The sequence below is a fragment of the Lynx rufus genome, unplaced genomic scaffold (genome assembly GCF_022079265.1).
Source record: "Lynx rufus isolate CCGP_SWC_20201006 ecotype Redwood Valley unplaced genomic scaffold, mLynRuf1.p SCAF_7, whole genome shotgun sequence".
NCBI lineage: Eukaryota > Metazoa > Chordata > Mammalia > Carnivora > Felidae > Lynx > Lynx rufus.
Window position 1 is genome coordinate 38,003,857 of NW_025814889.1, and position 24,282 is coordinate 38,028,138.

The following is a 24,282-nucleotide window of genomic DNA, read 5'->3' on the forward strand; positions in this document are numbered from 1 at the left end:
CCCTTGGGGACCATCTGTATGGGCACATTTGCTTCAAGGAATCGCACCTACCTTTGTCCACATGCTGTAACTTGGAGGCCAGGGAGAGCCTTCGTAGACCACTGGATGGACATCAAGGGCAGCCATGAGCCCCTTAAATAATATGCAAATCTTTATATGAGTTTTCTTGGGGAGATTGGTTTGAGGATTTTGTCGTATTCTCAAAGGGGTCTGTGACCTAACATAATCCCTGGTGGACAGACTTCTATTAGATAGAAATCCTCCAGGACCCGGGATTTGGTGTAGCATACTCTGCCCTTGTACCATGTGAACTTGGATGAGTCACTGACCTTCCTCAAGCTCCATTTGGTTTAAAATGTAAAATGACAGAGTTAAGCAAGTTGACGTCTGAGGTCCTCTCCAGCCCCAAAATTCAGTGACTCCCTGGCCTTATAGCCTGGCCATTTGATGTCACTCCTCATAATGTCCTTCCTACTTCCCCCTGATTCCTGTCCCACCCTGGTAAGGACGTGGTTTCCTGAGTCCCAGTCATTTGTTTAGATCAGCTATCCGGGAAGGGACGTAAGTGGCTGACATTGAGCGGATGGAGCTCTCTGGCTTCATAATGTAGTTGTTAACCACAGAGGTCTGCAAGCTTTGGGAGGGTGTGGCCTGCTGCATCATACATGTCCTCCTGGAGGGAGAGGCCTGAGCCAGCTGGCCTGGGCGTGTTTGACTTCTTCCTCCTGAACAGTGCAAGTGTCCTTGGGAAGAGGCCACCTTATGCTGATTAGCTCCCTCTTTGGTTATCAGGGAGCCTCTGAGAGCAAGGCCCAAGTTTGACCCCAAAAGGACAGTGGTTTGAGGATGACCCGTCCACTCAGAAGGGTTTCCTGTGTGTTCTGTGGTGTGCGCTGGGTGCTGGCAAATATCAGTGTCCATCGTCCTCGCTCCCTGCCCCAGTGTCCTCCGCCCCCCTGCCCCAGCCCTGCAGAGGCCCAGAGGTAAATTGATAATGCCAACCGGGGCCAAACTCTCAGGCCAACCATCACCACTGTCAACACCGTAGTCACATAAATTCTCTGAGCCTCGGTTTCTTCATCTTAAAATGGGGATCCTACTGGTCCTGTTGGCCTCACAGGAGTGCTGTGATGTTCAGAGTCCACGTGTGGGTCACCTTGTGCCAAGTGAGTGAAGATGGTCCTGGAGAGGCTGAGTGGAGGGGCCTTTGGAATCCTGCCCCACAATCACGAGGCGTTGGGATGCTGTTGGGGGCCACCAAGGTGGTGCCCGCCTCACAGGGCTACGGTGGGGACTCAGTGAAACTGTCAGAGAACGGCACCTGTAGGCTGCAGGGACCTCCATCGCTTCTCCGGGATGACTCGGTTATGACTCAGGACAGATCTGGGTCTACCAACTTCATTACCAAATAACAGCTAATTTATTTTCTCTGTTTAAAAATATTCATCGTAAAGATAGAATTTCTAATCTGAGCTCCTGAGTTGACATAATCCAATCTTTTGGCCTCAATTAAGCTATACATGCTGAATAATACTTGCCATTCCAGTCTATAAATGTGGTCTTATTTTGGACAAAAACACAGTTCCCATCAGGCTTTTTGAAATACAGAAAATCTCAGTACTGAAATACGGTCTCATCACTTTTGAAGACCTGTGGGATTAGGACACTCAGGATGGGAACTGCTGGCTTACACACATATAAAAATTGTTACTACTATTATTATCATCATCACTAATGTCATTAAGTGCCTGTTTGTTCCTCACATATGCTTCCCTGAGTACTTCTTTGTTCAGAGCCGGTGCAGGGTGAACCCGTTTTTGGGGCCTTTGGACCCAGGGAGGGCAGACCGTACGTGTTTACATCCTGACATGGAAAAGTCTGGGGGTGCCTTGGGTGTCCACAGTGCAAGGGGAGACCCCTGGGGCAGGCCTGAGACAGGTGGGGCCACAGGAGATCGCCCCATGCCTCTATAGACAGTTTGTGTGACCGAGGATGATCCCTCCTGTCCATTCGAGGAGGGCTCTGACATATTTATGTATCATCTACTATGAGCCAGGTACCATGCCAGCTGCCAGTGGTGTGGAGGCGAGCAAGGACTAAAAAGCTTCTGTTCTCAGAGTATCCCTGTGGAGACACCGCCTGGCAGATGGTCTCCAAAAGGCCCTTTAAGCTCTAATAAAATAGGCTGGACACGTATTTTGCCCCTTTGACAGATGAGGAAACTGATCAGAGAAACCAAGTGACCTGCACTTAGTCACAAACAAAGTTAATAGCACTGCAGGGGCGTAAGCCTCGGCCCTCAGGGCCTTGTCCAGGGCTCTGACCACTGGCGATAGGACAGCTTCCCTGAGCACAAGCCCGGACCCCGCCTTGCCCATGCCTGCCCTAGTGACCACTGCTGAGGCCCTCCCTTCCAATGTCTCCCCAGGACCAGGCAGCTAAGGACAAGGCCCTGCAGAGCATGGCTCCCATGTCGCCCGCCCAGGCCATCTCCGCCACAGCCTTCCACAGTAAAATGGCCCTCGCCCGGGGCCCAGGCCACCCAGCAGTCTCAGGGGTAAGTGGGGCTGCCTGGAGCCAGAGGCCACACCAGCCCCTCCTTCTCACTCCTCCCCCTCCTGAGGAGCCAGAGGCACTGGCCAGGCCACATTTCTCTCACTTGAGTCCTCCAAGGCCAGGAGAGCCAGGGGGAAGGAGGGACCAAGGGCCAAGGGGCCACGCTGAGGCACAGCTCTGCTGGCATCGGCACCACCTTCTCGGGGGCCTTGACGGTGACACAGCAGACCTCCCACAAGGGGCAAAGCAGCTCCCATTAGCTGACCAACCAAGGAGCTCTACAGAGTTGGCCTGATTGACAGGTGAGGGGGCTGATGCCTGAGTCTTTGGTGTAACACCAGCATGCCCCTGAGCAGCTCTCCACCACTCGGCCCTGTCCCGGCTCCCCCCTCCCCTCTGCTCCTCAGCACTGTTCTCTTTCCAGTTGGAGAGCTGATGTTCAGGAACAAACGCTTGTTTGGGTTTTAAATTTCTTGGCCACGGCCAGCTTGGTCACCCTTTCAGAATGATCTAGAAAGGCTCCTCCTTTCTAGGGCTGTGTCCTCACAAGGTTTTCTTGGCTATAGGGTCTACATGGGTCTTCACCATGCACCCATAGCACTGCCCTAGGCGTGTAGGGAAGGACCTCACCCCATGCTCGGTGAGCCTCTCGTCCAGGAGTTTTCAAAGTGTGCTCCAGAGACTGCTAGTCCGTCAGAATATTGCATAGATAGGGAACAAAGTAATTCTGTGCGTAAGGAAGTTGGGGACGCTTACAACTAAATAGGTTTCTTGACCTTGGACTGTTCAGGCCTTATGTGCTGCTACGCACTGTGGGCCTCTAAGGGAGGAATACAGTTGCTGTAATTCTAAACCTGGGATTTCTCTCAAGGAGCACCTTCTTGGCAGAGTGTGTCTAGAGACTAGAGCTCCTTGAAACACACTTTGAGACACTGCTGTAACCTAGCCCAGTGTAGCAGTGCTGACTCTCCTTACTGCCCACTGGGTCTAGGCCCCCAACCCTGCCTTCCAGATGAGGCCCCTGCTCGGTCTTCCCACACCACGGCCCTGGTGCATGGGGCTGTGCTGACTCTGTGCTTTTTGCCTCCTCAGTTTTGGCAAGGAGCTTTGCCGGGCCAAGCTGGAACATCCCATGAGTGAGTATGGCCTGCTACCAGTTGCTCTCTGAACTGAACTTGAGCCTGTGAACTTGTGCTGTTGAGCCTGGCTCCCAGTATGGGACAGGGTAGCAGTCTGGGGGCAGCCTTTCAGGAGGGGCTTGAGCTTTGGGATCAGGCTGTCCTGCTTTTTAGGCAATAGCTCAGTCTGTGGTGTGGACACGCTGGGGTGGCATTTGCTGAAACTCCAGTCTGTCCAGGGTGAAACAAGGCCAGAGCTTGGGACCCTGAGGGAGAGAGGCTAGGAAGCAGACCTCTGGCTGGCTTGGGAGGGAAGGAAGGAGGGAGGAATGGATTTTCCCAACAGACATGCTGCTTCTGTGGGTCATCCATGAAACTTGAGGGACTTGGCAGGGGAGGGAGCAGGTGGCCAGAGCCCGTTAAGGCCACTTATGCTCAGACCACTGGGGCCAGCCACACACAGCGTTGGACACTGCCAGAGACTCCTGGGCTGCAACGTGCCCAGGGCTTACACCTCCTCTCTCCTGTCTCCGTAGTGTGAAACCTTTCTCTCAACAAACCTACGCTGTCCAGCCTTCGCTGCCTCTGCCAGGTGGGTCGGCAGCGCACAGCTCCCGTGCACCTCGCACACCTGCAGCTCCTGCCCTCCAGGTCCCGGCCCCCCGACAGCTGGATGCCTCATGCCCCTGTTAGATGCTGCCCTGGCGTGTGCTCAGTCTCCTGGCCCCACCCCATTCTGTGCTCCTGCCACGCACACCTCTGCCGTGCACCAAGCCCGCCATGCCTTTCGGGTTGTTTGGTACACTCAGGGCTTCCAGGGGTGCACACGGGTCAGAGGGGGTGGTCCTTGTGCCCCAGGGCAGCTCTCCCCTGGCCATCTTTCTATGCTGCATGTGTGTCCTGTGCAGCTTGGCTCCTGGGATGGCTTCCCTCTTGGTGATGCTAAGATGTCTCCTTCAAAATGGGAGGTCCAAGGAGAGCATGGCTTTGTTGCCTGGAGCCACTTGTGAGCAGAGGGAACACTCCTGGGCAGAGGCCTGGAGCATGGGTAGGGCCCCTCCCTCTCACTGCTCAGGTAACCTGCCCTGTCTTTGCTTCTTTCTCATGGAGGTCCCTTACCTCCTTCCTCTCTGAAGGGCAAGACAGGATCCTTCCCCTTAACCACCTTTTCTGGCTCGGGGAATGACTCCCTGCTGACCTGGCCTGGCTGGTTCTGTTCTGAGAGCAGCCCACCACCCTCCTGGTGTCCCTATTGCTACTTTCTCCCAGCACAAGCGATCCACCCTCCTGGTGTCCTTATTGCTACTTTCTCCCAGCACGAGCGATCCACCCTCCTGTGTGTCCCCTCCTCTCCCTGGCCTCACTGTCTTGGTTCAGGCCCACCTACTCTTGCCTGGATTACTGCAGCAGCCTCTTAACCTGACACCGGTTTTATCTTGCTTCCCCTCTTCACCCTGTAATTTACACCTTTATAAAGCATCAATCCCACCATGTGGTTCCTAGGCTTAAACTCCAATCCTAAAATAAATAAATAAATAAATAAATAAATAAATAAATAAATAAATAAATAACTCACTCACTCACTCACTCACTCACTCACTCACTCACTCACTCCAATCCTGGCTCCCTGGTGCCTTCTGGGTACAATCTAAACTCTGTAGTAGGACTTGCATGGACCTCTTTGGTAATTTAGCTTTCTCTCCTCTCCCTCCTTCCCTCCATGCCCCCAGCCCCGCCCTGCCTCTGGGCTGTTGCTCAGGCCTCCTGGAAGCTCCTCTGCCCTGCCCCCACCCAGTTTAGGCACCCTGAGCGCTCTGCACCCCCATCTGACACTTGACACTCTATTGCCAGTATCTGGGGTTGGGGGGCAACGTCTGTGGCTGACTGGTCTGTGTCTTCTGTGTATCCAGTCATGTCTGGCACATAGCACTTGTTCAGTGTCCAGCATGGCCCTCCTCCCACCCCTGTGTATCTTCTCTGTCTCCTTTCTTGAATGCTCCCGAGTTACCCACCTCAGCATGTGGGACTTCCCAGCCTGGAAAGCTGGTGTCTGGAGTTCTGTCTCACTGCTTTCTCACGTCCCGTCAGTCACTAAGGCCCAGGATGTGCCTCCTCTATCCCTTACTCTTCCCTCCACTACACCACTTTCATTCAGGCCGTCATTTTTCCATTGGGAAAACATCCCTGGGACCAAGCCTCTGACCGCCTCACCCCTGCCCAGTCCTTCCCTCACACTGAGTAGGATCTTTCAGAAATGCATGTCTGATCAGTTCACTGTCGTCCCTAAAATCCTCTGTCCCTCTCAGACTCTCAGGCTAAAATTCATGCTGCTTAGCCCAGTTCCCCTGTCCGGCTCATCTCTTGTCTTCGTTTCCTGCCACTGGCACAAACCCACCCACTCTCCAGTTCCTCTGAGGACGGGGCTTCTCACAGCCCCTAGTTTGCCTCTGCCATGTCCTCTGCTTGGAGCACCCTTTCCCCTTTCTCCCCTCCTGCCTGTACTTACTATTTCCTTCAAGCATCACTTTCTTGGGAAAAACCTTCCCTGCCCACCCCCAAGTGCATACTTTGTCAATTCTTATCACACTCATTACTTCTGTTATTAGCAAACCTGTAAGGAATGCCAGGCACTGTTCTAGGGGCTGGAGAGACTGCAGTGAACAGATCCGGAAACTTCCAGTTCTCACAGGGCTTCCATCACTATAGCAGTCAGTGTGTCTGGTTATCTTTGACCGGACCAGAAGCTCCTCCACAAGAACGTAGTTGTGCTGCTCGGAAGCCCTCAGCCCAGCTGGCATCCCGGCCCCTCCACGCGGCATCCATTTTCCCTTGAGGACAGTTCTGTACGGGGGGCCCAAGGGGCCTAACTTGTACCGGGCCAGGCACTCCCCTCCACCGCCCCTGCCGGGGGGGGGGGGTCCCATTTAGGGGAGGCAGGAGATGATTCCCTTGCCAGCACAGGGTCTCACGGCTGGGCCTGGGATCCTCGCAGAGGCTGAGATGTGGACCCGTCCCCATGTGCCTTTCCTGCTGCATGCAGGGTTTGAGTCTCCTGCAGGACCCGCCCCATCGCCCTCAGCGCCCCCGGCACCCCCATGGCAGGGCCGCAGTGTGGCCAGCTCCAAGCTCTGGATGTTGGAGTTCTCTGCCTTCCTGGAGCAGCAGCAGGACCCTGATACGGTAGGTCCTGGCCTGGGTCTGGCTGGCTCTCCCACCCTCTCCTGTTCCCGGAGGTTCTTGCTCCCATGTCTTTCCAGCTCTTTTTCCACCCGCTTCTGGCTTCCTGCCCTGGCCTTCTGCCCCACTCCACTTCTGGGTTTTACTTAGATGTCCTGTTGCTTCCCAGTCTTCCCTTCCATTGGCCCTCCCCCTTTCCTTCATCCTCCCTCCCTCTTCTTTCCTCACTTCACCTCCCTCTTTCCCTGACACTGTTGATGCTCCCACCCCAAAGCCGTCCCCTGGTTTCTTTTTCTATCCCGGTTCTCCTGGCCTCTCCCTCTGCTGCTCCCTCTCTGATCTGTACTCTTCCCTCCATGCTCTCTGCCCTCCCACCCAGCACCACCACCCCCCCCTTTCCCCTGTGGCTCTGAGGAGCCTCCTGTGTCTGACCCATATCTTTGGGACAGTAGCAGAGAGAGGAGCCCCATCCCCACCCTGTCTCCTTCAGGGTCCCGTGTCCCTGGTGACCAGCGTTACCTGCAAAGGTCAGAGGAGGAGGAGGAGCTAGAGAAGGCTGGGCTGACAGGGTGCCAGAACCTGGGAGACTTCACAGACCATTTCACACTGATGTTTTCAAACTTGTTTTTTCAGCTGAGGCACCCATTAATCATACTCTTACTCAGAAGCCCAGTGGGTACAACAGAAGAAGTAGACTCTGGTTGTAGCCAGGTGCCTGTAAGGGACACAGAGGCAGCCTAGCCCCCATCTATAGGGTGGAGCACCATTTGAAAACAGCTTATCTAGGTCAGTGGTCTGACGTGACAGATGAGGTAACAGAGGCCCAAAGATAGAAAATGCCCACATAGCCAGGGCAAGAATTATACACATAACTGCAATTTATTGAGTACTGACTAGGTGCAGGCACAGCACCAAATGCTTTATACCCGTTAACTTTGCTTTACATTTGATCCTTTTACTGTCTCCATTTTACCAGTTGGGAAACTGAGGCCCAGAGAAGTGAAGTCACGTGCTCTAGGTGGCATGGCTGTGATCTGAGCTCTGGGCTGCTGTGTCTGTCCTGATACCTTCTACCTGTCCCTGAAACCAGCTGTTCTCTCCACAGTATAACAAGCACCTGTTTGTACACATTGGCCAGTCAAGCCCAAGCTACAGTGACCCCTACCTCGAAGCCGTGGACATCCGCCAGATCTATGACAAATTCCCAGAGAAAAAGGGGGGACTCAAGGAGCTCTTTGAACGGGGACCTTCCAATGCCTTTTTTCTTGTGAAATTCTGGGTAAGCCCTTTGATAAACTCTTCCTTCCAGTCCCTAGTACGTTGATGATAATGAGGAGAACGGAGGAAGAGTGAGCATAAGGTGCCCTTTCCATGAGTGGAAACCCGGGGAAGGCAGGGCCAGTGCAGAGTGGGGAAGCAAGCACAAAACGGCCACACAGTGGCGGGAGGCTGAGACAGGGAGCCAGCCAGTGGTGCTGGAGGGCCGAGCTAGTAGAATCAGTCCCTCTTCTGAGAGGTGGTGATGGCATCTGGGTCTGGCCAGGAAATGCAACCTCTAGGGGGCTATAGCGCTGCAAACAGACTTCAGGAGACACTGAAGGGGGGCATAGGCAAAGAGCCAACGTGGAATGTTTGCCAACTCCTGAGCTGGTTTCAGGGCTGGAACAGAGCAGCTCTTGGGCTGGGCAGGGCTTGGAGAAGTAGGCCGTAGGATTAGGATAGGTCACCCCAAGAGGAATACCTACCCAGCTTGTCAAACAGCTGAGCCCATAGGCTTTGCCTCTGCTGCCTTCCCTGCCTCACCCCTGGACGGGTTCTGTGTTGGGAGAGCCCTCTGCTTTTGAAACATCGCCTCTAAGACTAGGAGGTGTAGTACCTGCGCTGGGAGCTTACCTTCTGGGGGCCCAGTATACGCAGAAAACGGGTGCAGGGAAGAGAGTCAGACAAGTGCACACTAAGCCAGTGGTGAGGAAGTGCAGACGTCCTTCGGGCATGCTGATTGGAGCCTTTGGACAGTTTCAGAGTATTTTACATATAATTCCAGGTGGCTTAAAGGCCCCTGGCTGGGAATCTCCAGCCTGGGCTTCTATAATCAAACCCACGGGCCTGGCTATCTTCAGAAGAGACAGTGCTAGAACTGAGACTCGGGGCCCCTAAGCTTTAGGGTGCTTGGCTTTTACACACTGCAGGCTTGCTGTATGAGCAGAATGGAAGTTGGACCTGGGCCTTTAGGGATGGGCCAGATCTATCAGGATCTGAGCCTGGCAAGGGCTGGTACAGCCTGGGGGAGGCATAAGGAAGTGGGCTCTAGAGGGGAAATCATGGGTACAGGTGTGTGAGAGGGAATAATAGAAAATAAGACTGGAAAGGGGAGTTGGATCCTGAAGGTCTTGGTCATACAAGGTCTGGGTTTTAATCTATCCTGGGATGAAAAATAGGTTATATTTTCTTTCACTTTATCTTATTTTTAAATCAGTGAATATTAACTAATACCAAAGGCTTATAGTGAAAAGTGTCAGATTTTTGTCCCACTCCTCCCCAGCCCCAATCCCGATCCCCAGAGGCAGTTGATGTAAATTTTCGCTTGTTTATTCTAGGTTTTATCTCCTGAGTTCAAAGTCCTACCTTTATATTGCTATACCTTGATGTCACAACTAAGACATTTTGTATTTATTCCAGTACTGTAGAAAAGCATCAGCAATGTTATATCACTTTCCCCCTCATCACCTCAGTACTATCATATACAGTAAGTTGTATAATTTAATAAAAGCAATAAAATGTTTACATTTTTGACCATGCAAAATGACTACCAGAGAGCCAAGAATAATGCTTATGATGTAATTATGTGTTATGATCACGTTTTATTTTTTGTACAACTTTCTTGTTTTTTTCTTACAAATAAATGGCTTTCTTACTTGCACATTTCTAAATAAACCTATTATTAAAATTTTACAAATCGTTCCATCATAACCATCATACAAATTTTTTTTTTTTATTAAGTTTTTCCCCAAATGCTCAAACCTATCAGATCATTCATCAGTTTACCCTTTCTCCTGGAGATTTTCCTCCCGGGTGCCTCTGTTCTGCTCCAGTCTGAACTGGTTATTCTCTACACCTAGACTGCTTCCACTTTTCTCCTGTATTGAATCTATGGCTTTCCAGATCTCCTGTTTCTCTCTGTTTGGTGTCCCGCTTATTTTGCTGGAAAACATTCTCTAGTACCTCCCTAAGAAAAAAATGTGTGATAGATAAATGTTCTAAGTCTTTGCCTGTTTGAGTGCCTGTTTTGGGGGACCAGATCAATAGTTTGGGTAGAGAAACTAGGTCATAAATCATTTTCCCAGAAAGGATTTGCAAGAATCATTTTTCAATGTGTTGCTCCATTGTCTTCAAACACTAGTAGTTTCATTATATCCTAATTCTCTATCCTTTGTTGTGCCACTGAGTTACGTTTTTGTTTTTTATCTCTGAAAAATTTGCATTTTCCTTTCTATCCCTTATGTTCTTAAGTTTCACATTCATGAGCTTTGGGCTGTCTGTGTTTTTACTTTCTAATTTTTAAGCCAGGCACTTTCAATTGTGACATTAGTATTTCTCAATTTGGGGAAATTTACTTATATTGTTTCTTTCCCTCCGTTTGCTCTGTGTTCTTTACCAAGAACCCCTGTTAGTCTAATGTTGGATTTCTTGGACCTATCCTCTATAAGTTATAATTTTTTTGTTGATTTTCCAATTCATCTTCTTGGACATTTCCTTAACTTTATCTTCTAATTCTTCTAAATTAGTTAAGAGTGTATCTGAGTGTATAGTTCATAAAACCCAAAGTAACAGTGGCATAAAGATGTAGTTTATTTTTCTTTCATGTAAAGTAAGTCGAGATGGACTGTCTAGGCTGGTCCAGCAGCTCCTTGAAATCACTGGGGCCTGTCTCCTTTCCAACTGTCTGCCATACACAGTGCATGGCTTCTGTCCTCAAGATCATGGCTTTTGGAGTTCCAGCCATCATATTTATCTTCCAGTTCCAGCCATCAGGAAGGAAGAAGCCAACTTCGTTCCCTCTATGGAGCCTTCTTGGAAGTCCCACACAGCACCTAATTATGTTGTATGGTTGCACCTAGCTGCAAAGGAGCCAGGAAAATGTACTCTTTTGGTGGAGTAAACTGCCATTCTCAATAAAATTAGGGTTCTGTGACTGTAGAAGAAGATGGATGAGTCTTTCAGTTGCTAGTGTGTCATAGTTCAGTTGGTGGCATTTTCCTATCTTAGTCATTCCAAAGATCTTGGCACATCACACAGTTAGTGGTGGATTAGATCAATGGAATATGGTGGCATTCTCTGCACCACCTTCTGTCAGATATTTAACTTTGACCATGACATTTTTAAGAGTTCCTTTTTGTTCTTTGAGTGCATCCTGATCTTGTTTCATGACTACAGTTTTTCTCTTCCTTTCTGGGGATACAAAGTTAGAATCATTTTTTAAGTTTCTTCTCCTTTCTTTGTTTCCTTTTAATCCCTTTTTCTATCTGTTTTGATGTCTGTATTTTAAGTTGGACAGTTTCCTAAAATGGTCATATTTTTTGGTCCATATATTTTTTTTTAATTTTTTTTAACATTTATTTATTTTTGAGACAGAGAGAGACAGAGCATGAATGGGGGAGGGTCAGAGAGAGAGGGAGACACAGAATCTGAAACAGGCTCCAGGCTCTGAGCGGTCAGCACAGAGCCCGACGCGGGGCTTGAACCCACAGACAGGGAGATCGTGACCTGAGCCGAAGTCGGATGCTCAACCGACTGAGCCACCCAGGCGCCCCTGGTCCATATTTTTTTAACAGCTTTCTTGTCATATAATTCACCTGCCATAAAATTCACTGACTTAAAATGTATAGTTCAGTGTTTTCTAGTATATTCACGGAGTTGTGCTGCCAGTCAATTTTAGAACATTTTCATCACCTCCAGAATAAGCCCCATACCCTTTAGCTACCACCTCCTATGCTCACTCTCCCAGCCTTAGGCAACCACTAATGCTGTCATTATAGCTTTGACTTTTCTGGACATTTCATATAAATGGAATCATACAATATGTGATCCTTTGTGATTGGCTTCTTTCACTTAACATAATGTTTTCAAGGTTCAGCTGTGTTATAGCATGAATCAGTACTTGGTTCCATTTTATGGCTCACTTAGACTCCGTTGCATGGATATACCAAATTTCGTTTATCTGTTCATCAGTTGGTGAACTTTTGTGTTGTTTCCAACTTTTATGAATAATGCTGCTGTGAACTTCATGACAAGTTTTTGTGTGGCTGTAGGTTTTCATTTCTCTTGGGTAGACACTTGTGGAATTGTTGAGTCATATGGCAACTCTTTGCCTTTTTGAGGAGCTGCCAGACAGTCCCCCAAAGCAGCTGCACCATTTTACATTCCCCCCAGTAGTTGTATGAGGGTCCCAGTTCCTCCAGACCCATGCTGACAATTGATATTTTCTGTGATTATACTCATCCTAGTGGGTATGAAGTGGGATTCCTTGTGGTTTTGATTTGCATTTCTCTGTGCTTGTCATTTTTGTATCTTCTTTGGAGAAATGTTTTTTGAGCTCCTTTGCCCATTTTTAAATTGGTTGTCTTTTATTATGGAGTCATGAGTTTATATATTATACATAGAAGTCCCTTATTAGATGTGCGGTTTGGAGATTTGTCTCCCAGTCTGTCAGCTCTCTTTTCACATTCTTGATAGTGTCCTTTGGAGCACAGAGGGTTTTCATTTTGATGAAGTCTGAAGTTCTTTTGTTGTTTACGCCATGCCCATATTTAATAGTTATTGAGAGCTCTCTGTGCAAGGTCGGACTTGACATCTGTTTTTTTTTGTTTGTTTTTTGTTTTTTTTTAGGAAATCAATAAATGTCAGTATGTTTGTTAGACCTTTTTTTTCTTGAGGTGGCTCAGTTTCTCCATAGAAGACTCCCTGAGTTGTGCTCCTGGAAGGGGTATACGTGGTCACTGCATCCGAGGCATGAGGCAGCAGGAAGGGCTGGGGGGCGCCAAACATTTCTTATGCGGGTTTCACTTAATTCTGTCTTCCCTGTTCGGGCCTGCCCAGGGTCCCTGAAGCCCAAAGCCCTCCTGTTTAATTTCTGAAGATGCTTATTCCCTGGTCTTTTGCTGAAGGGTGGGAGAGGTGGCCCGGAGGCCTAACCATCCTTGGTACTGCCTTTCAGTCAGTTCCTTGTGTAGAAGCTTGTCCCTCCCCTGCCCCCACTGTCCTGGTCCCTCCAGGCTAGAGCCACTGAGGTCTTCTCTCAGGCACACCAGCTCACTTCTTATCTCTTAGCCCTCTGGAGATGCTTTAGGTTATAATTCCTTTTGTTTCCTTTGCCCCCCAGGGCTCCTTCTAGCTCTGGCCAGCCTTGAGTCTTGAGTTTGCTGAACTTTCTTGTGGTGTGGTCTCGCCTCCATGCTGGGTGGAGAAGATCTAGAAGGAGAAGGTTCTGGATTGACGGGCAACGACTGCCATGGGTGAAGGCAGTGGGGGAAGATAGTGGCACACTTGAGAAAGATTTGCTATCCCTTCTCTTTAGTAATAAGGAATCATTGAAGGGTTTTGAACAGGTGGGAAGTGGCCAGAGTTGTCCTGAGTTGAATAATTAGCCATCCAGACTGGAAGCCAATAGGGTAGGTCAGGCAGGCGTGTCAGCCTCTTTAGGAGGACCTCAGCCAGAGAGGCTGACATAGCAGGTTGTCCTCCCTTTTTTTTTTTTTTTCTTTTGTGAGAGAGGGAGAGGGTGCAAGTGAGCAAGGGGCAGAGAGAGAGAGAGAGAGAATCCTACGAGGGGCAGAGAGTGGGAGAAAGAGAAGCAGGGCTCACCCAAAGTAGGGCTCGTGCTCACCGATGGCAGGGCTTGAACTTCCAAACTGTGAGATCATAACCTGAGTGAGGTGAAGTCAGATGCTCAACTGACTGAGCCACCCAGGGACCCGTTCTCCCTTTTTTCAGGAGGGGCTTAGTCGGTGGACTAAGTCACTTCCCTTTTTCCTTTCCCTACTCTCCTTTCCAGCTATGACATGGAAATTGGGGCCAAGAGGCTTTGCCATGGGCTACCATTAGCACTGTCACTGTACAGGCAACTCCTGTTCCTGCTGTGTGTCTAGGGAGGCTTCTGGTCTTTTCTTTGGCGAAGGCTGCACCCTCTCTTGAGTCTTCCTCCCCCAGGCCCTCACATCAGTCCAGGCTTAGCCTTGACTTGGAAGAAGGAGCTTGGGAAGGTGATTTGTGGCTCCTTCTCAGCACTGGCTCAGTCACCCTGGGGTTGCAATTTCGGATCAAGAGGAAGGCCTAGTTGGCAGGAAGCATTTATGGGAACAGTACCCTGGAGGAGTGAATGGTATATTTGGGGCCTTTTCACTAATTCCTGTCTTTTAGTCATAATATTCTGTATTTTTCTAGCCACCATCCAGACGAGGACCATCCTCAGCCTCCCATCTCACAAAGGCAGGGGAGAACTGAGGCATAGAGTAAGCAGGGGCCTGGCTTTAAGACACCCAGCCAGGGTGAGCCTCATTTCCTTTGGTCGTTCTCATGATCTACATGTTGTAAGGTAGGTCAGGGCAGTCGGTGGACAATCACACCAGGCACTATTCATCACTTTACATATATCAGCATGTTCCATCCTGGCTGCAACCCCAAAGGCAGGCTCAGTTGACAGCCTTACTCTATAGAGGGGAAGCCGAGGCACAGAGAGGTGAAATGGCTTGCCAGGGTCACGAGGATTCACACCCACTGTGTCTCCAGGGTGTGTGCTCGGAACCATGACACTGAGCTGCCCGACCTTACAGAGTGCCTGGGGTGTACCCTGCTCAGGGTCCTGTGCTCCCCCTGTTCCCATTGGAGAAGGCTCTGGATTGCCTAAGAAAGGATCCGCAAGGCCCTGAGGGACAGCAGAGAATGGCGGTGTGGAGATGGCAGACTTAACTGCGCATTTCTTGTAGAGTTGGGCACTTAGGCCTCTTGAGTTTTCTAGAGTCCAGACTTCCCTTCCAGAAAATGAAGAAGATTGTCCTGGAAGAGGTGAGAGTTGGGCGGGTAGGGAAAAGGAATTAGAGTGTTCTTGTCCAACCTTGTGGGCTTGTGGCCCACATCCCCTCCTTCTGATGTTTTGGGGGAGGTAGGAGGCAGGGATTGATGGGAGAAGGGAGGGGTGGAAATTGATCCAGCAGGTTCCCCTGTGGCCTCTGCACTGTGCCCGTGGCTGTGCACATAGCCCCCACTGTGTGGACCTGACATGGACCTTGTCTTCCAAGAGCTCACCTTCCAAGTGGGAGAATCCAGAGCAGATCTCAGGGTCCCGGGACAGTAACCAGGATATAGGGGAGCATGGTGGGCCACCAGTGGGGCCCTTCCAGTGTGCCATGGGAGAGCAGGGGGGCAGCAGTGGGGCCCAGCTGGGCTGTAGAGGCTCTTGTCTCTGTTCTGCCGCTTGAGAACTGTGATGACCTAAGCAGATCTCAGCCTCCCTGGGCCTGTTTCTCTGAACAGTCAGCAGTTTTGTTCTTGAGGGCCTGCAGGAGGCTGTCTCTCTGAGGACCCCGATGTGTGAGGGGTCTGCTGGCAGTGAAGGGAGGCTGTGTGCCTGCCTTGCCCCTGCCCCTTGCCTGAGCCCCTAGAGCCAGGCCCTCTCTGAAGGCCAGACACTTGGTCAGGGTGAGGACGGGTGAAATCGGAGATGGGGGCATGGCGGCAGCCAGGGCACCTTGGCAGCCATCTGGTCCCTCCTGGGTGGGGAGGGCAGAGCCACCAGGGATACAAATCTGCGATGGGGGAAAATAAATGCTCCTGTTTGCTAACCATGAGACTTTTGGTCAGCCATGGGGTCCTCACAGCCAGCTCTGGCGTTCCCAGCCATCTGGAACTCTCTTCTCCTGCCCACTTGCCTGGCCGCTCCCTCCCCTGCTGTGAGCTGCTGTGAGACCAACCACACACAGTTAGGAGAGCTGAGCAGACAAGGAAACAAAGCCCCCTCCCCCAAAGCCTCCCTTTCTTCTCCAGCCTGGCAGTGTTCTTCTGGTCCAGCCCAGGCCTTGACTGTGCATGCTGGGGAGCTGATCAGGGTCTGCTTGGAGGAGGACTTTAATACCCCCAACCCAGCCTCCTAGCCCACCCCCCATTGAAAGTTACTGTTCTTTGATGGGATTGCGGTATTAGTTCCTAGGCTCATGGCTGCCGGGACAAATCATTTCCAGCTGGAGCTGGCATCTGGGTGCAGGAGGGGTTGAGTTGTGAGGCTGCGCTCTGTTGGTTGTGACATGCACGGTCTAGAGCAGGGACTGAGAAGCTGAATCCCTCCCTCCTTCCCCACAACACATGAGACCAGCCGAGGCCACCTCTGTCCTTGGGGCGGGGGAGAGAGGACTCTTAGACACTGATGGTTGTTAACACCAGTCTGTAAATTGAAAATGTTGGGCAGAGGTGAGCTGAGGCCTTGGAGGGAGGCGAGTACCGCAGACTGGTCCGCATCCCAGCCTGCTGCTCCCTTTGGGCCCTGACATTTCTCTCAGGCACATACCAGCACATGACAATGAATCTGAGCCCCTCTGGCCCCCACTCCTGGGCTGCGGCTGTCTCGGCTCATCTGTCAGTCACCCGATCCCCCACACCTGTTCCAGGCCCCGCCTGGGCTGCCCACCCGCATCACAGCTATGAATAGGGTGAAGGGAGGGGAGCATGGGGGCACTCAGAGGGCAGGAGGGCGAGGGGGGGGGGGCAGTCTTCCTCTTAGGCTGAGAAAGGTAAGCCATGCTTATTAGAGTAAGGGGGAATGTAAGGGTGGACAGGAAGTGCCTGAAGTGTGGCTGCAGGAGGGGGTGGGGTGGTAACTAGGAGGATGGGGCACTGAGGGCTGGAGGGGGTGCTGAGAGTGGGTTGTCTGTGTCCCCGGCTGCCTCTCCAGGATCCGTGCAGCATAATCACAGGGCAGGTCCCGGGGCAGACTTTGGATGGTCACTGGCGGGATGTTTATCTCTCTCCCACTACCTCCTTAGCTCTCTCCCTCTTTCTGTCTCCTCTCTACTACTCAAAACACCATCACATTTATCCTACTTGCTGTCCTACGAGTTCCAAATTCCTTGACAGCAGAGACAATGTCTCAGCCTCTCTGAGCCCCACCCCCCTTGGCTGTGCTGGGGGCGGGGAGCAGGATAAAGTGGGTGACTGAGAGATGGAAGGGCCAGGTGAGTGGGGGGCTCTGACCAAGACCTGGGGCGGAGGAGGGTGCGGAGGTTGCAGGGGGAGGTCGGCAGGGGTGGGGTGGGGTGGGAGGTGTGGGGCTCATCTCTCCCCGCTCAGTGCCACCGAAAGGTGAGAGGTTGAACAGCCACACGTGGCCTTTGTTACAGGCACACCTCACACCAGGTATGGTCCAAACCCTGGGAGAGCTTAGTCCTTGCTGGCAGGGCGCCTACCATCTGGAAGGGGCCACGGCCATCCGAACAGATCCTACCAGCACAAGGTGATGAAGGGCATGTCATGTCCAGGGCACTGCAGGGGTGCTAGGCAGCCATGACCTTTGTGTGCTGGGAAGAACCAGGGAGGGATTGGACCAGTCCTGCCCAGCTGTGGTGCACAGCATTCTTTTAGGTGACATATGAATAAATATTTCTTCTTTAGTAGTCATGCTGTTGTTATTACATGTATCAGAAAAAATAGAATCCCTGACTGATTTCATGGGTATTATTGCTTACTTAGCATGGAGTTAGGGAGCGAGTCTATTTAAGAGAAACCAGTAGGGGCATGGTAAGGCCTGTGGTAGGTGGGACACACGTACACCGTTAATCAAGAGGAGGCTGGCAGGGGCTATAGTCTGAGTGCTACTATCTTATGCCCTGGCCTTGCCACTTGGCTGGCACCCATCATCCCGTATTCGGGTGCCTGCCCTCCCGGGCAGCCGGGCTTCCTGCCAGCTCTTTTTCACACTTCTGCCCTGCGCTAAAAGCTGCAGCATACTTTGAGCAAACTGTTCCTTTTTAAAGAAGTCTGGCAAACTTCGTCTCCCAGGAGGAGCATGTGACTTAGCAGGGAAAATAGAGAGCTGGATTTTGAGCCCAGTTCACCTTATACTTAACTGTAAAGCTTTGGGCCAGTCCCAGCTGCCGTCAGCGTGCAGCCCACCGAGGCCTGGTCCACCCCGGCCAGGACTTGGGCCCTCTCTCTTGCCGGGCCCCATCCCCACCACAGAGTACTGAGACAGGCCAGCCTGGGGGCGGGACGGGGGGTGTTCACAACCCTGCTGTTTATTTCAGAGGCTGAGCATTGACTTGAATGTAGCCGTAATTCCTTTTTTTCCTGTCTTCCCAGTGGCCTCATTAAAACCATCACAGACTACACTAAACATATGCCATTCTATTCAACATGAAAACACCCTTTTTTCTTTTTCTCATCATAAAAGGAACACATCCACATTCTGTTCCATAACCATAACCTGCTTTTTTTTTTCACTTAACAATTGTTGTAGTCAATTCACAATAGTAAATACAGGTCCTTCTCAACAGTTTTTGTGGCTACATAATATTTCTATTGTGCCGTAAGACATTTAATGCCCTCCACCAGTCTAGAGAATGTTCTTGTTCTTGGAAAATTTCTTTCCCCAAAGTAGAGAAAAATAATGACTGAGCTTCCCCTAATGGCCAGTAACAGAACTGCCTGTGCCTGGCTCTAAATGGTGCCATAGGCTTCCTGGGGTTCTGGGGATCCCCTTATTTTGTGCGGAAGAGTCCTTGGTGTCAGGATCTAGACACCAAGGGTCTAGAGCTTCTACTGCATCCGCAGGGCTCACTCTGAGTCCAGCTTGGCAGTGATTTCAGATTAGTGTGTAGGCGGGACGAGAGGCTCCACCCTCAGAATGAACCTTTTTAAATCTGTGCATTTGTTCTGGGTCCTAAGTGGCTCTGTTAGCACCCCTGGTTCGGATGGAATGATTTGATGTGGGGCCTAAGTTCTGGGGATAGGGACCCCCAAGTGGTTCAGGGCTTCTGAAATACAGTTCCTGCCTCAGAGTCTCCAAGGCACTGAATTATCTCATCCAGTGTCTCCCTCCCTGTCCTGTAACTCTGCCAGATTTGGGTAAGCACTGGAGTTGGAGCCTGAAGACCTGGGACCCATCCCTTGTCAGCTGTGTGGTGTTGGGCGGGGCCTGTGGTCAGGGAGCCTCACTGATAAGACCGAGGCCGAGATCCGTGTGTGAAATCAGGAATCTTACTCCACCTTTTCTAATCAACCCAACATCAAGCAGATGCTTCAGGCTCTGCTTTCAGGAGGGGAGGAAAAGCTGTGTGTTGGAGAGCAGCAAGAAGCTGATCTAGAGGACCAGAGGCTCACAAGCCAGGCTGGAGAGTGAGAGCAGTGTTCTCTGATGGCAAGGGGCTCGGTGAGAGGGTTTTAACTATGGGGTGATGCAGTCAGACTTGTTTTTCGGAGAGCACTCTGAGAAGTTAGAGAATGAACCAGAGGGAAGAAGACTGGTGTTGGGATTAGTCTGGAGGCTGAAACAGAGATGTAAGAAGGTCAAGGGTAGCTAGACTCAGTAATGCTGTAGAGATGGGTGAGAGGCCAACCCCCAGAGCCATTTCCAAAAGAGCATTGGCAGGGTCCAGTGGCCAGCTGGACTGGAGGATGAAACATAGTCAAGTCCCAGCTTCTCCTCCATGTACCAGCACCCCCTCCCACTCTCCGCTCTGCCAGTCTCCCATTCTGGCTTTCTGTTCCCACGCTTACTTCACCATTAGGATGGACTCTGGAGAGGATCTGATAAATTCATACTAAAATAGAAATGACTGATATAGATTCAGATGTTTGCAGTTTAACAAGAGCAGAGCCTTAGACTATAGGACTTGAAGTCCTAAGGACAAAATTGGGGGCCCCACCTGCTGGGTGTGTTGGTGCCTAAATGGGTAGCAGAGGCCTGAAACTAACACAGGTGCCAGTGTTCTCTTTTTCCATCATTTAGACAACACAACCTGATCTTATACCAGGCCTGGATATGGAGAAAGGTGGAAGCTTTCCAAGATCCTACTGTCCAAGTTCTTTTTAGGCCCTCCTGATGTCTTCCCTGGCCCTAGAACCTGGACTGTGGCCCCAGGCTTCTTTCTGACTCCACCCCTGGTGGAGCCCCTGCTGACTAACCTGTCCACTGCTTGTCTTCCCTGTGTCTTCCTCCAGGCAGACCTCAACACCAACATCGAGGATGAAGGCAGCTCCTTCTACGGAGTCTCCAGCCAATATGAGAGTCCGGAGAACATGATAATCACTTGCTCCACCAAGGTCTGCTCCTTTGGCAAGCAAGTGGTAGAGAAAGTGGAGGTAGGAGCCCTCCCCATATGTTTGTTAAACCAGGCCCCTTCCTGCTTCAGGTTGGCCTTCATCCCTGCCCCCCCCCACCTCTTTCCCCAGATTTGTGTGAGTCAGTGAGCTCTTCCCCTCATAAATAAGTCTGTTACCTATTGGCAACCCACCTCATGTCAAACACAGATGCCGGGCTGGCACCAGGGAAGAGACAGTGCCCCCCATCCCAGGGCTTGTCAGCCCTGGCTGCACCTTTGGTCATCTGGGGACTTTGGAAACACACCAGTGCCTGAACCCCACTCCACAGCAATAGTAGTTTATAAGATGCTCTTCCAGTTATTTTTAAATAAAATTTTATTTTAAGATAATTATGGTTCCACACGCAATGCAATTGTAACCCCATGTACCCTTCATCGGGCAACATCTTGCATAACTAGAGCATAATATTGGCCACCAGAAAATTGACATTGATGCAGCCCAGCAATCCGGTTCGGGTGTCACCTGTTTACATGCTGTCATTTGTGCACGTTAGCGTGTGTTAGTGTGCAGTCAGGACTGAGTCATCGCTCTGTCCCATCTTGCCTAGTGCCGCTACACTCAATGCTCCTTCCTCCCGTACCTGGCCTGCCTATCACTGAGGGAGGAGGGGGGCTCTGTTCTCAAGGGCCTCCAGGCCTCCTGCCTTTTCTTCCTACTTGAGAGTGAGTGGGTCATGGAACTTCCCTGTGGAGTTGGGCCTGGGCTGGAGATGGTCCAAAGAGATTCTAAGCCTCCGCTGCTCCCTGGGTCCTGCAGACCGAGTATGCCCGCTATGAGAATGGCCACTACTCATACCGCATTCATCGGTCCCCACTCTGCGAGTACATGATCAATTTCATCCATAAGCTGAAGCACCTGCCCGAGAAATACATGATGAACAGCGTGCTGGAGAACTTCACCATCCTGCAGGTGTGTGTGCTTGGAGGGACCAGGGGGCCCGCACGTGTGGGGCGGGAGCGGATGGGTAGGTAGAGCAAATGGCATGCCCTCGTTTGGGGCTCACCTTTTTCATCTTTTTCATCACTTGCAGGTGGTCACCAACAGAGACACGCAGGAGACCTTGCTCTGCGTTGCTTATGTCTTTGAGGTGTCAGCCAGCGAGCACGGGGCTCAGCACCATATCTACCGGCTGGTGAAAGAATAAGAGACTCAGGGAGCAGGGAGGGGGGAAGTGACAACGTGTGTGCAGGGACATGGGGAGGGGATCTGTGGGGGCGGCCCCTGAAGTGCCAGGAGAGCTGAGAGGTCATGACTCTTCCTATCCAGGAACAAACTGTGCCTGAACCTCCAATGCCCAATCCCAAATAAACCCAAGATGGTGTGTATTTTCAGAGGACCTGATCTGGCTGTATGAGCCTCGGGAGGGACTGTGGGAGAAGGGGAACCGACTGGGAAGCAGGCCAGAAGCAATTCCCGAAATCCCCAGTGGACTCAGCCAGGAACGTCGCCAGATGCTGAAGCTCAAGATAGGATGGCTCCTCTGCTGCTATCGAGCCCTGCACTGTGCTGCTGGCCACGCTGGGAGGCCCGAGGATAGGCTCGCGGGTTCTCTGTTCCTCCTCTGCTGTCATCGAGCCCTGCACTGTGCTGCTGGCCACCCTGGGAGGCCTGAGGATAGGCTTGTGGGTTCTGTGCATATGCATGTGTGCACGTGCGGGACTTGTGCACGTCCCTGGCCACCTCTGTTGCCCCTTCCCCAGCACAGTAAGCAGGGAGGCTTGGTCCAGCCCGGGGGTTGGATTTGGGGTGTGGAGGTGACAGTTGTTGGAAAGGTTGGAAGGGGACACAGCCAGAGCTCTCTAGATAGTTTCTATCCGTCCATCCCCAGTGGGCATAGATTCCATGGTCATGCTGGCTGCTTCGGAGTAGCTGTCGCAGATCATAGGAGCTTGAGACAGGGAGGGTGAGAGGGGTGGCATGGAAGCCAGCCTGCAGAGTTTAGGTGGTGAGGCTGGTATCACACAGCATCCTTTGTGGGGGGTGAAGGCCAAGAAAATGGGTCAGAGGTCTGCAGTGCACCAGTGGTCTCTGAGACCACCCAGTTCTGATGATCTGTGAGTCCTCCCTGGGCTCCCCTCCACCCCCAGCTGGGGTGCCTGCTGGGTGGTGACTGCCTCGGAGTCAGTCCAGACTGTCCACTCCCTCCCCAGACAGTAGTAGTTTCTGTACTCTCTGTGGGTGGAGGAGGGGGGTGAAACCCTCTCTGGGCCTTGAGGGAACCAGTGAAGGGTTCCCTGGTTCATCTCTTTTGAGAAGTGCATGGGCTGAGGGTTTTGGTGGTCCTGGCTTCAGTCCTGGTATTTTTTAGCTGTCTGACCTTGGGCAAATTTCTCTACCTGTCTGAGCCTTAGTGTCCTTTGCTCTCTCTAAAAGGGAAGGCAATAGTACCTACCTTAGAAGGCCTTAGTGAGAAAGAGAGCTAATGTCTATAAAAGTGCCTGGTGCAAGATGCACTAATTAAGTGTTGTTAATTAGTTTATCCCTCCCTTCCCTCAGGGGGGCCTGGTCCTGGCTCTTTGCTGCCATCTAGTGGCCCTCTGTTATCATCCACAGCAGGAACCACAATTCCAGCAACCTGGAGCAGAAGGGGAGGAAGATTCAAACTACCAGTGTTTACTTTGTGTCCAGCACTCAGGGAGATATATTATGGGAATACAAAAGTGAGTAAAATAGCATTTAGGAGGTGTTATGGTGGTTAGGATCAAGGGCTCGAGCCAAACAGCTAGGATTGAAATCCTGGCACTCAGCCACTGACTAGCTACGTGACCTTGGGGGGCAAGTTACTTAATTTCACTGTGCCTCAGTTTCCCCATCTGTAAAATGGGTATAATAAGAGTACCTACCTCGTATACGTAGAGTGCCTAGCATAGTGCCGAGCACATAAATGTGTTTGATAAATATACATTATTATTCATAGCAGGAGCTCGCAGTCTAAAAAGCCAGATTGGATAACTCTTAAGTGGGGTTGGCTGGTCCTCACAGAAACTGGAGTTCAGAGATGGTAGAGAGCAGGGTGTGGAAGATCCAGGGAAGAGGTTGCGATTGAGAGGGGCTGCCCCTTTAAGGGTTTAGATAAGCAATGTTTAGATCAGCAGATAGGATGAGGGCTGGCCAGTGCTCCAGATGGGGAAAAGAAGCTGGCTATCCAGTTTCCTACCTCACAGGCCAGGACTGCCTCTTCTCATCAAGAAGCAACTTTAAGCAGACGCCTCTGGATGGCTGCTAGACCTCGTGCCAAGTTACATAACTGCACTCTATGCGGGGCCGGCTTGCATCAAAAGATGTGATGTGGAGGTGGGGCCTGGGGTCCGGGAGTGTCTGAGCAGACCACGTGTGCTCACGTGTCCGTGGGCGGGTTTGTGTGAGCCTGTCCCACCCCACCCCTGGTCACTGTCACAAGCCTTGCCCTCTCCCCGCACCTTTCCCCTCAGGCTATTTGGATAAGGGGCACCTTATACCTACACTTCTAGCTTGACTGTGAACCTCTAGGTAAATACGCAGGAAGGATGTGTGAGCAGCCTCTTGGCCGTGGCACAAATGCACGAATCAAGGAGATGATCTTTTGTGTTATGGGTGGAAAGGAGTCAGTGCAGGTGTGGGGGCCAAGTGTTGGCTGTGCATTTTCCCTTTTCTTTATGACCTGACCTCAGTAGCTTAATGGAAAGTCATGTACTTACAGCCGTAAGTTCCAGGCTAGTCAGCCACAGGAATGCAGACGTAGGTGCCTTTCCCCTGGCACAGTGCAGACTGCGGCCATGGGGGCAAGTGGGAGCCCTGGCCTGGCCCGCCTCTCCTGCTAGGCATCTCTGACACTGACTGCCCTGCGGCCAGAGGTGGGTGCCCTTCCCTGCCTTTCGGTCTTGGCACCAAATGTTCCCCTGGCCAGTTGTGCCCTGCCCTTCTCCCACTGGAGAACCGTTACATTCTTCAGGAGCTGGTGTGCACTCACCCCTTCTCATGCAGAAGGGTTAGCCACACCTGCCTTTATGCGGCAGAAGCCTTCCATTCCTGACCCCTTGGACACCTGTGACATGGTACCAGAACACAGGCACCCTGTCACCTCTTC

The 24,282-nt window shown here is 51.4% G+C and overlaps 1 protein-coding gene across 1 annotated transcript in view; it reads left to right on the forward strand.

Annotated features, from left to right (window-relative positions):
- The window catches only part of TEAD4 (TEA domain transcription factor 4), a 63,867-nt gene extending 42,507 nt beyond the window's left edge, over window positions 1–21,360 (forward strand). Inside the window, exons 5-12 of the mRNA XM_047067045.1 lie at window positions 2,429–2,557; window positions 3,649–3,692; window positions 4,211–4,266; window positions 6,667–6,854; window positions 7,957–8,130; window positions 20,055–20,195; window positions 20,973–21,125; window positions 21,247–21,360. Coding sequence (XP_046923001.1) covers window positions 2,429–2,557; window positions 3,649–3,692; window positions 4,211–4,266; window positions 6,667–6,854; window positions 7,957–8,130; window positions 20,055–20,195; window positions 20,973–21,125; window positions 21,247–21,360 — 999 coding nt within the window. The remainder of the gene's footprint in view (window positions 1–2,428; window positions 2,558–3,648; window positions 3,693–4,210; window positions 4,267–6,666; window positions 6,855–7,956; window positions 8,131–20,054; window positions 20,196–20,972; window positions 21,126–21,246) is intronic.
- The last annotated feature ends 2,922 nt before the right edge of the window (window positions 21,361–24,282 follow it).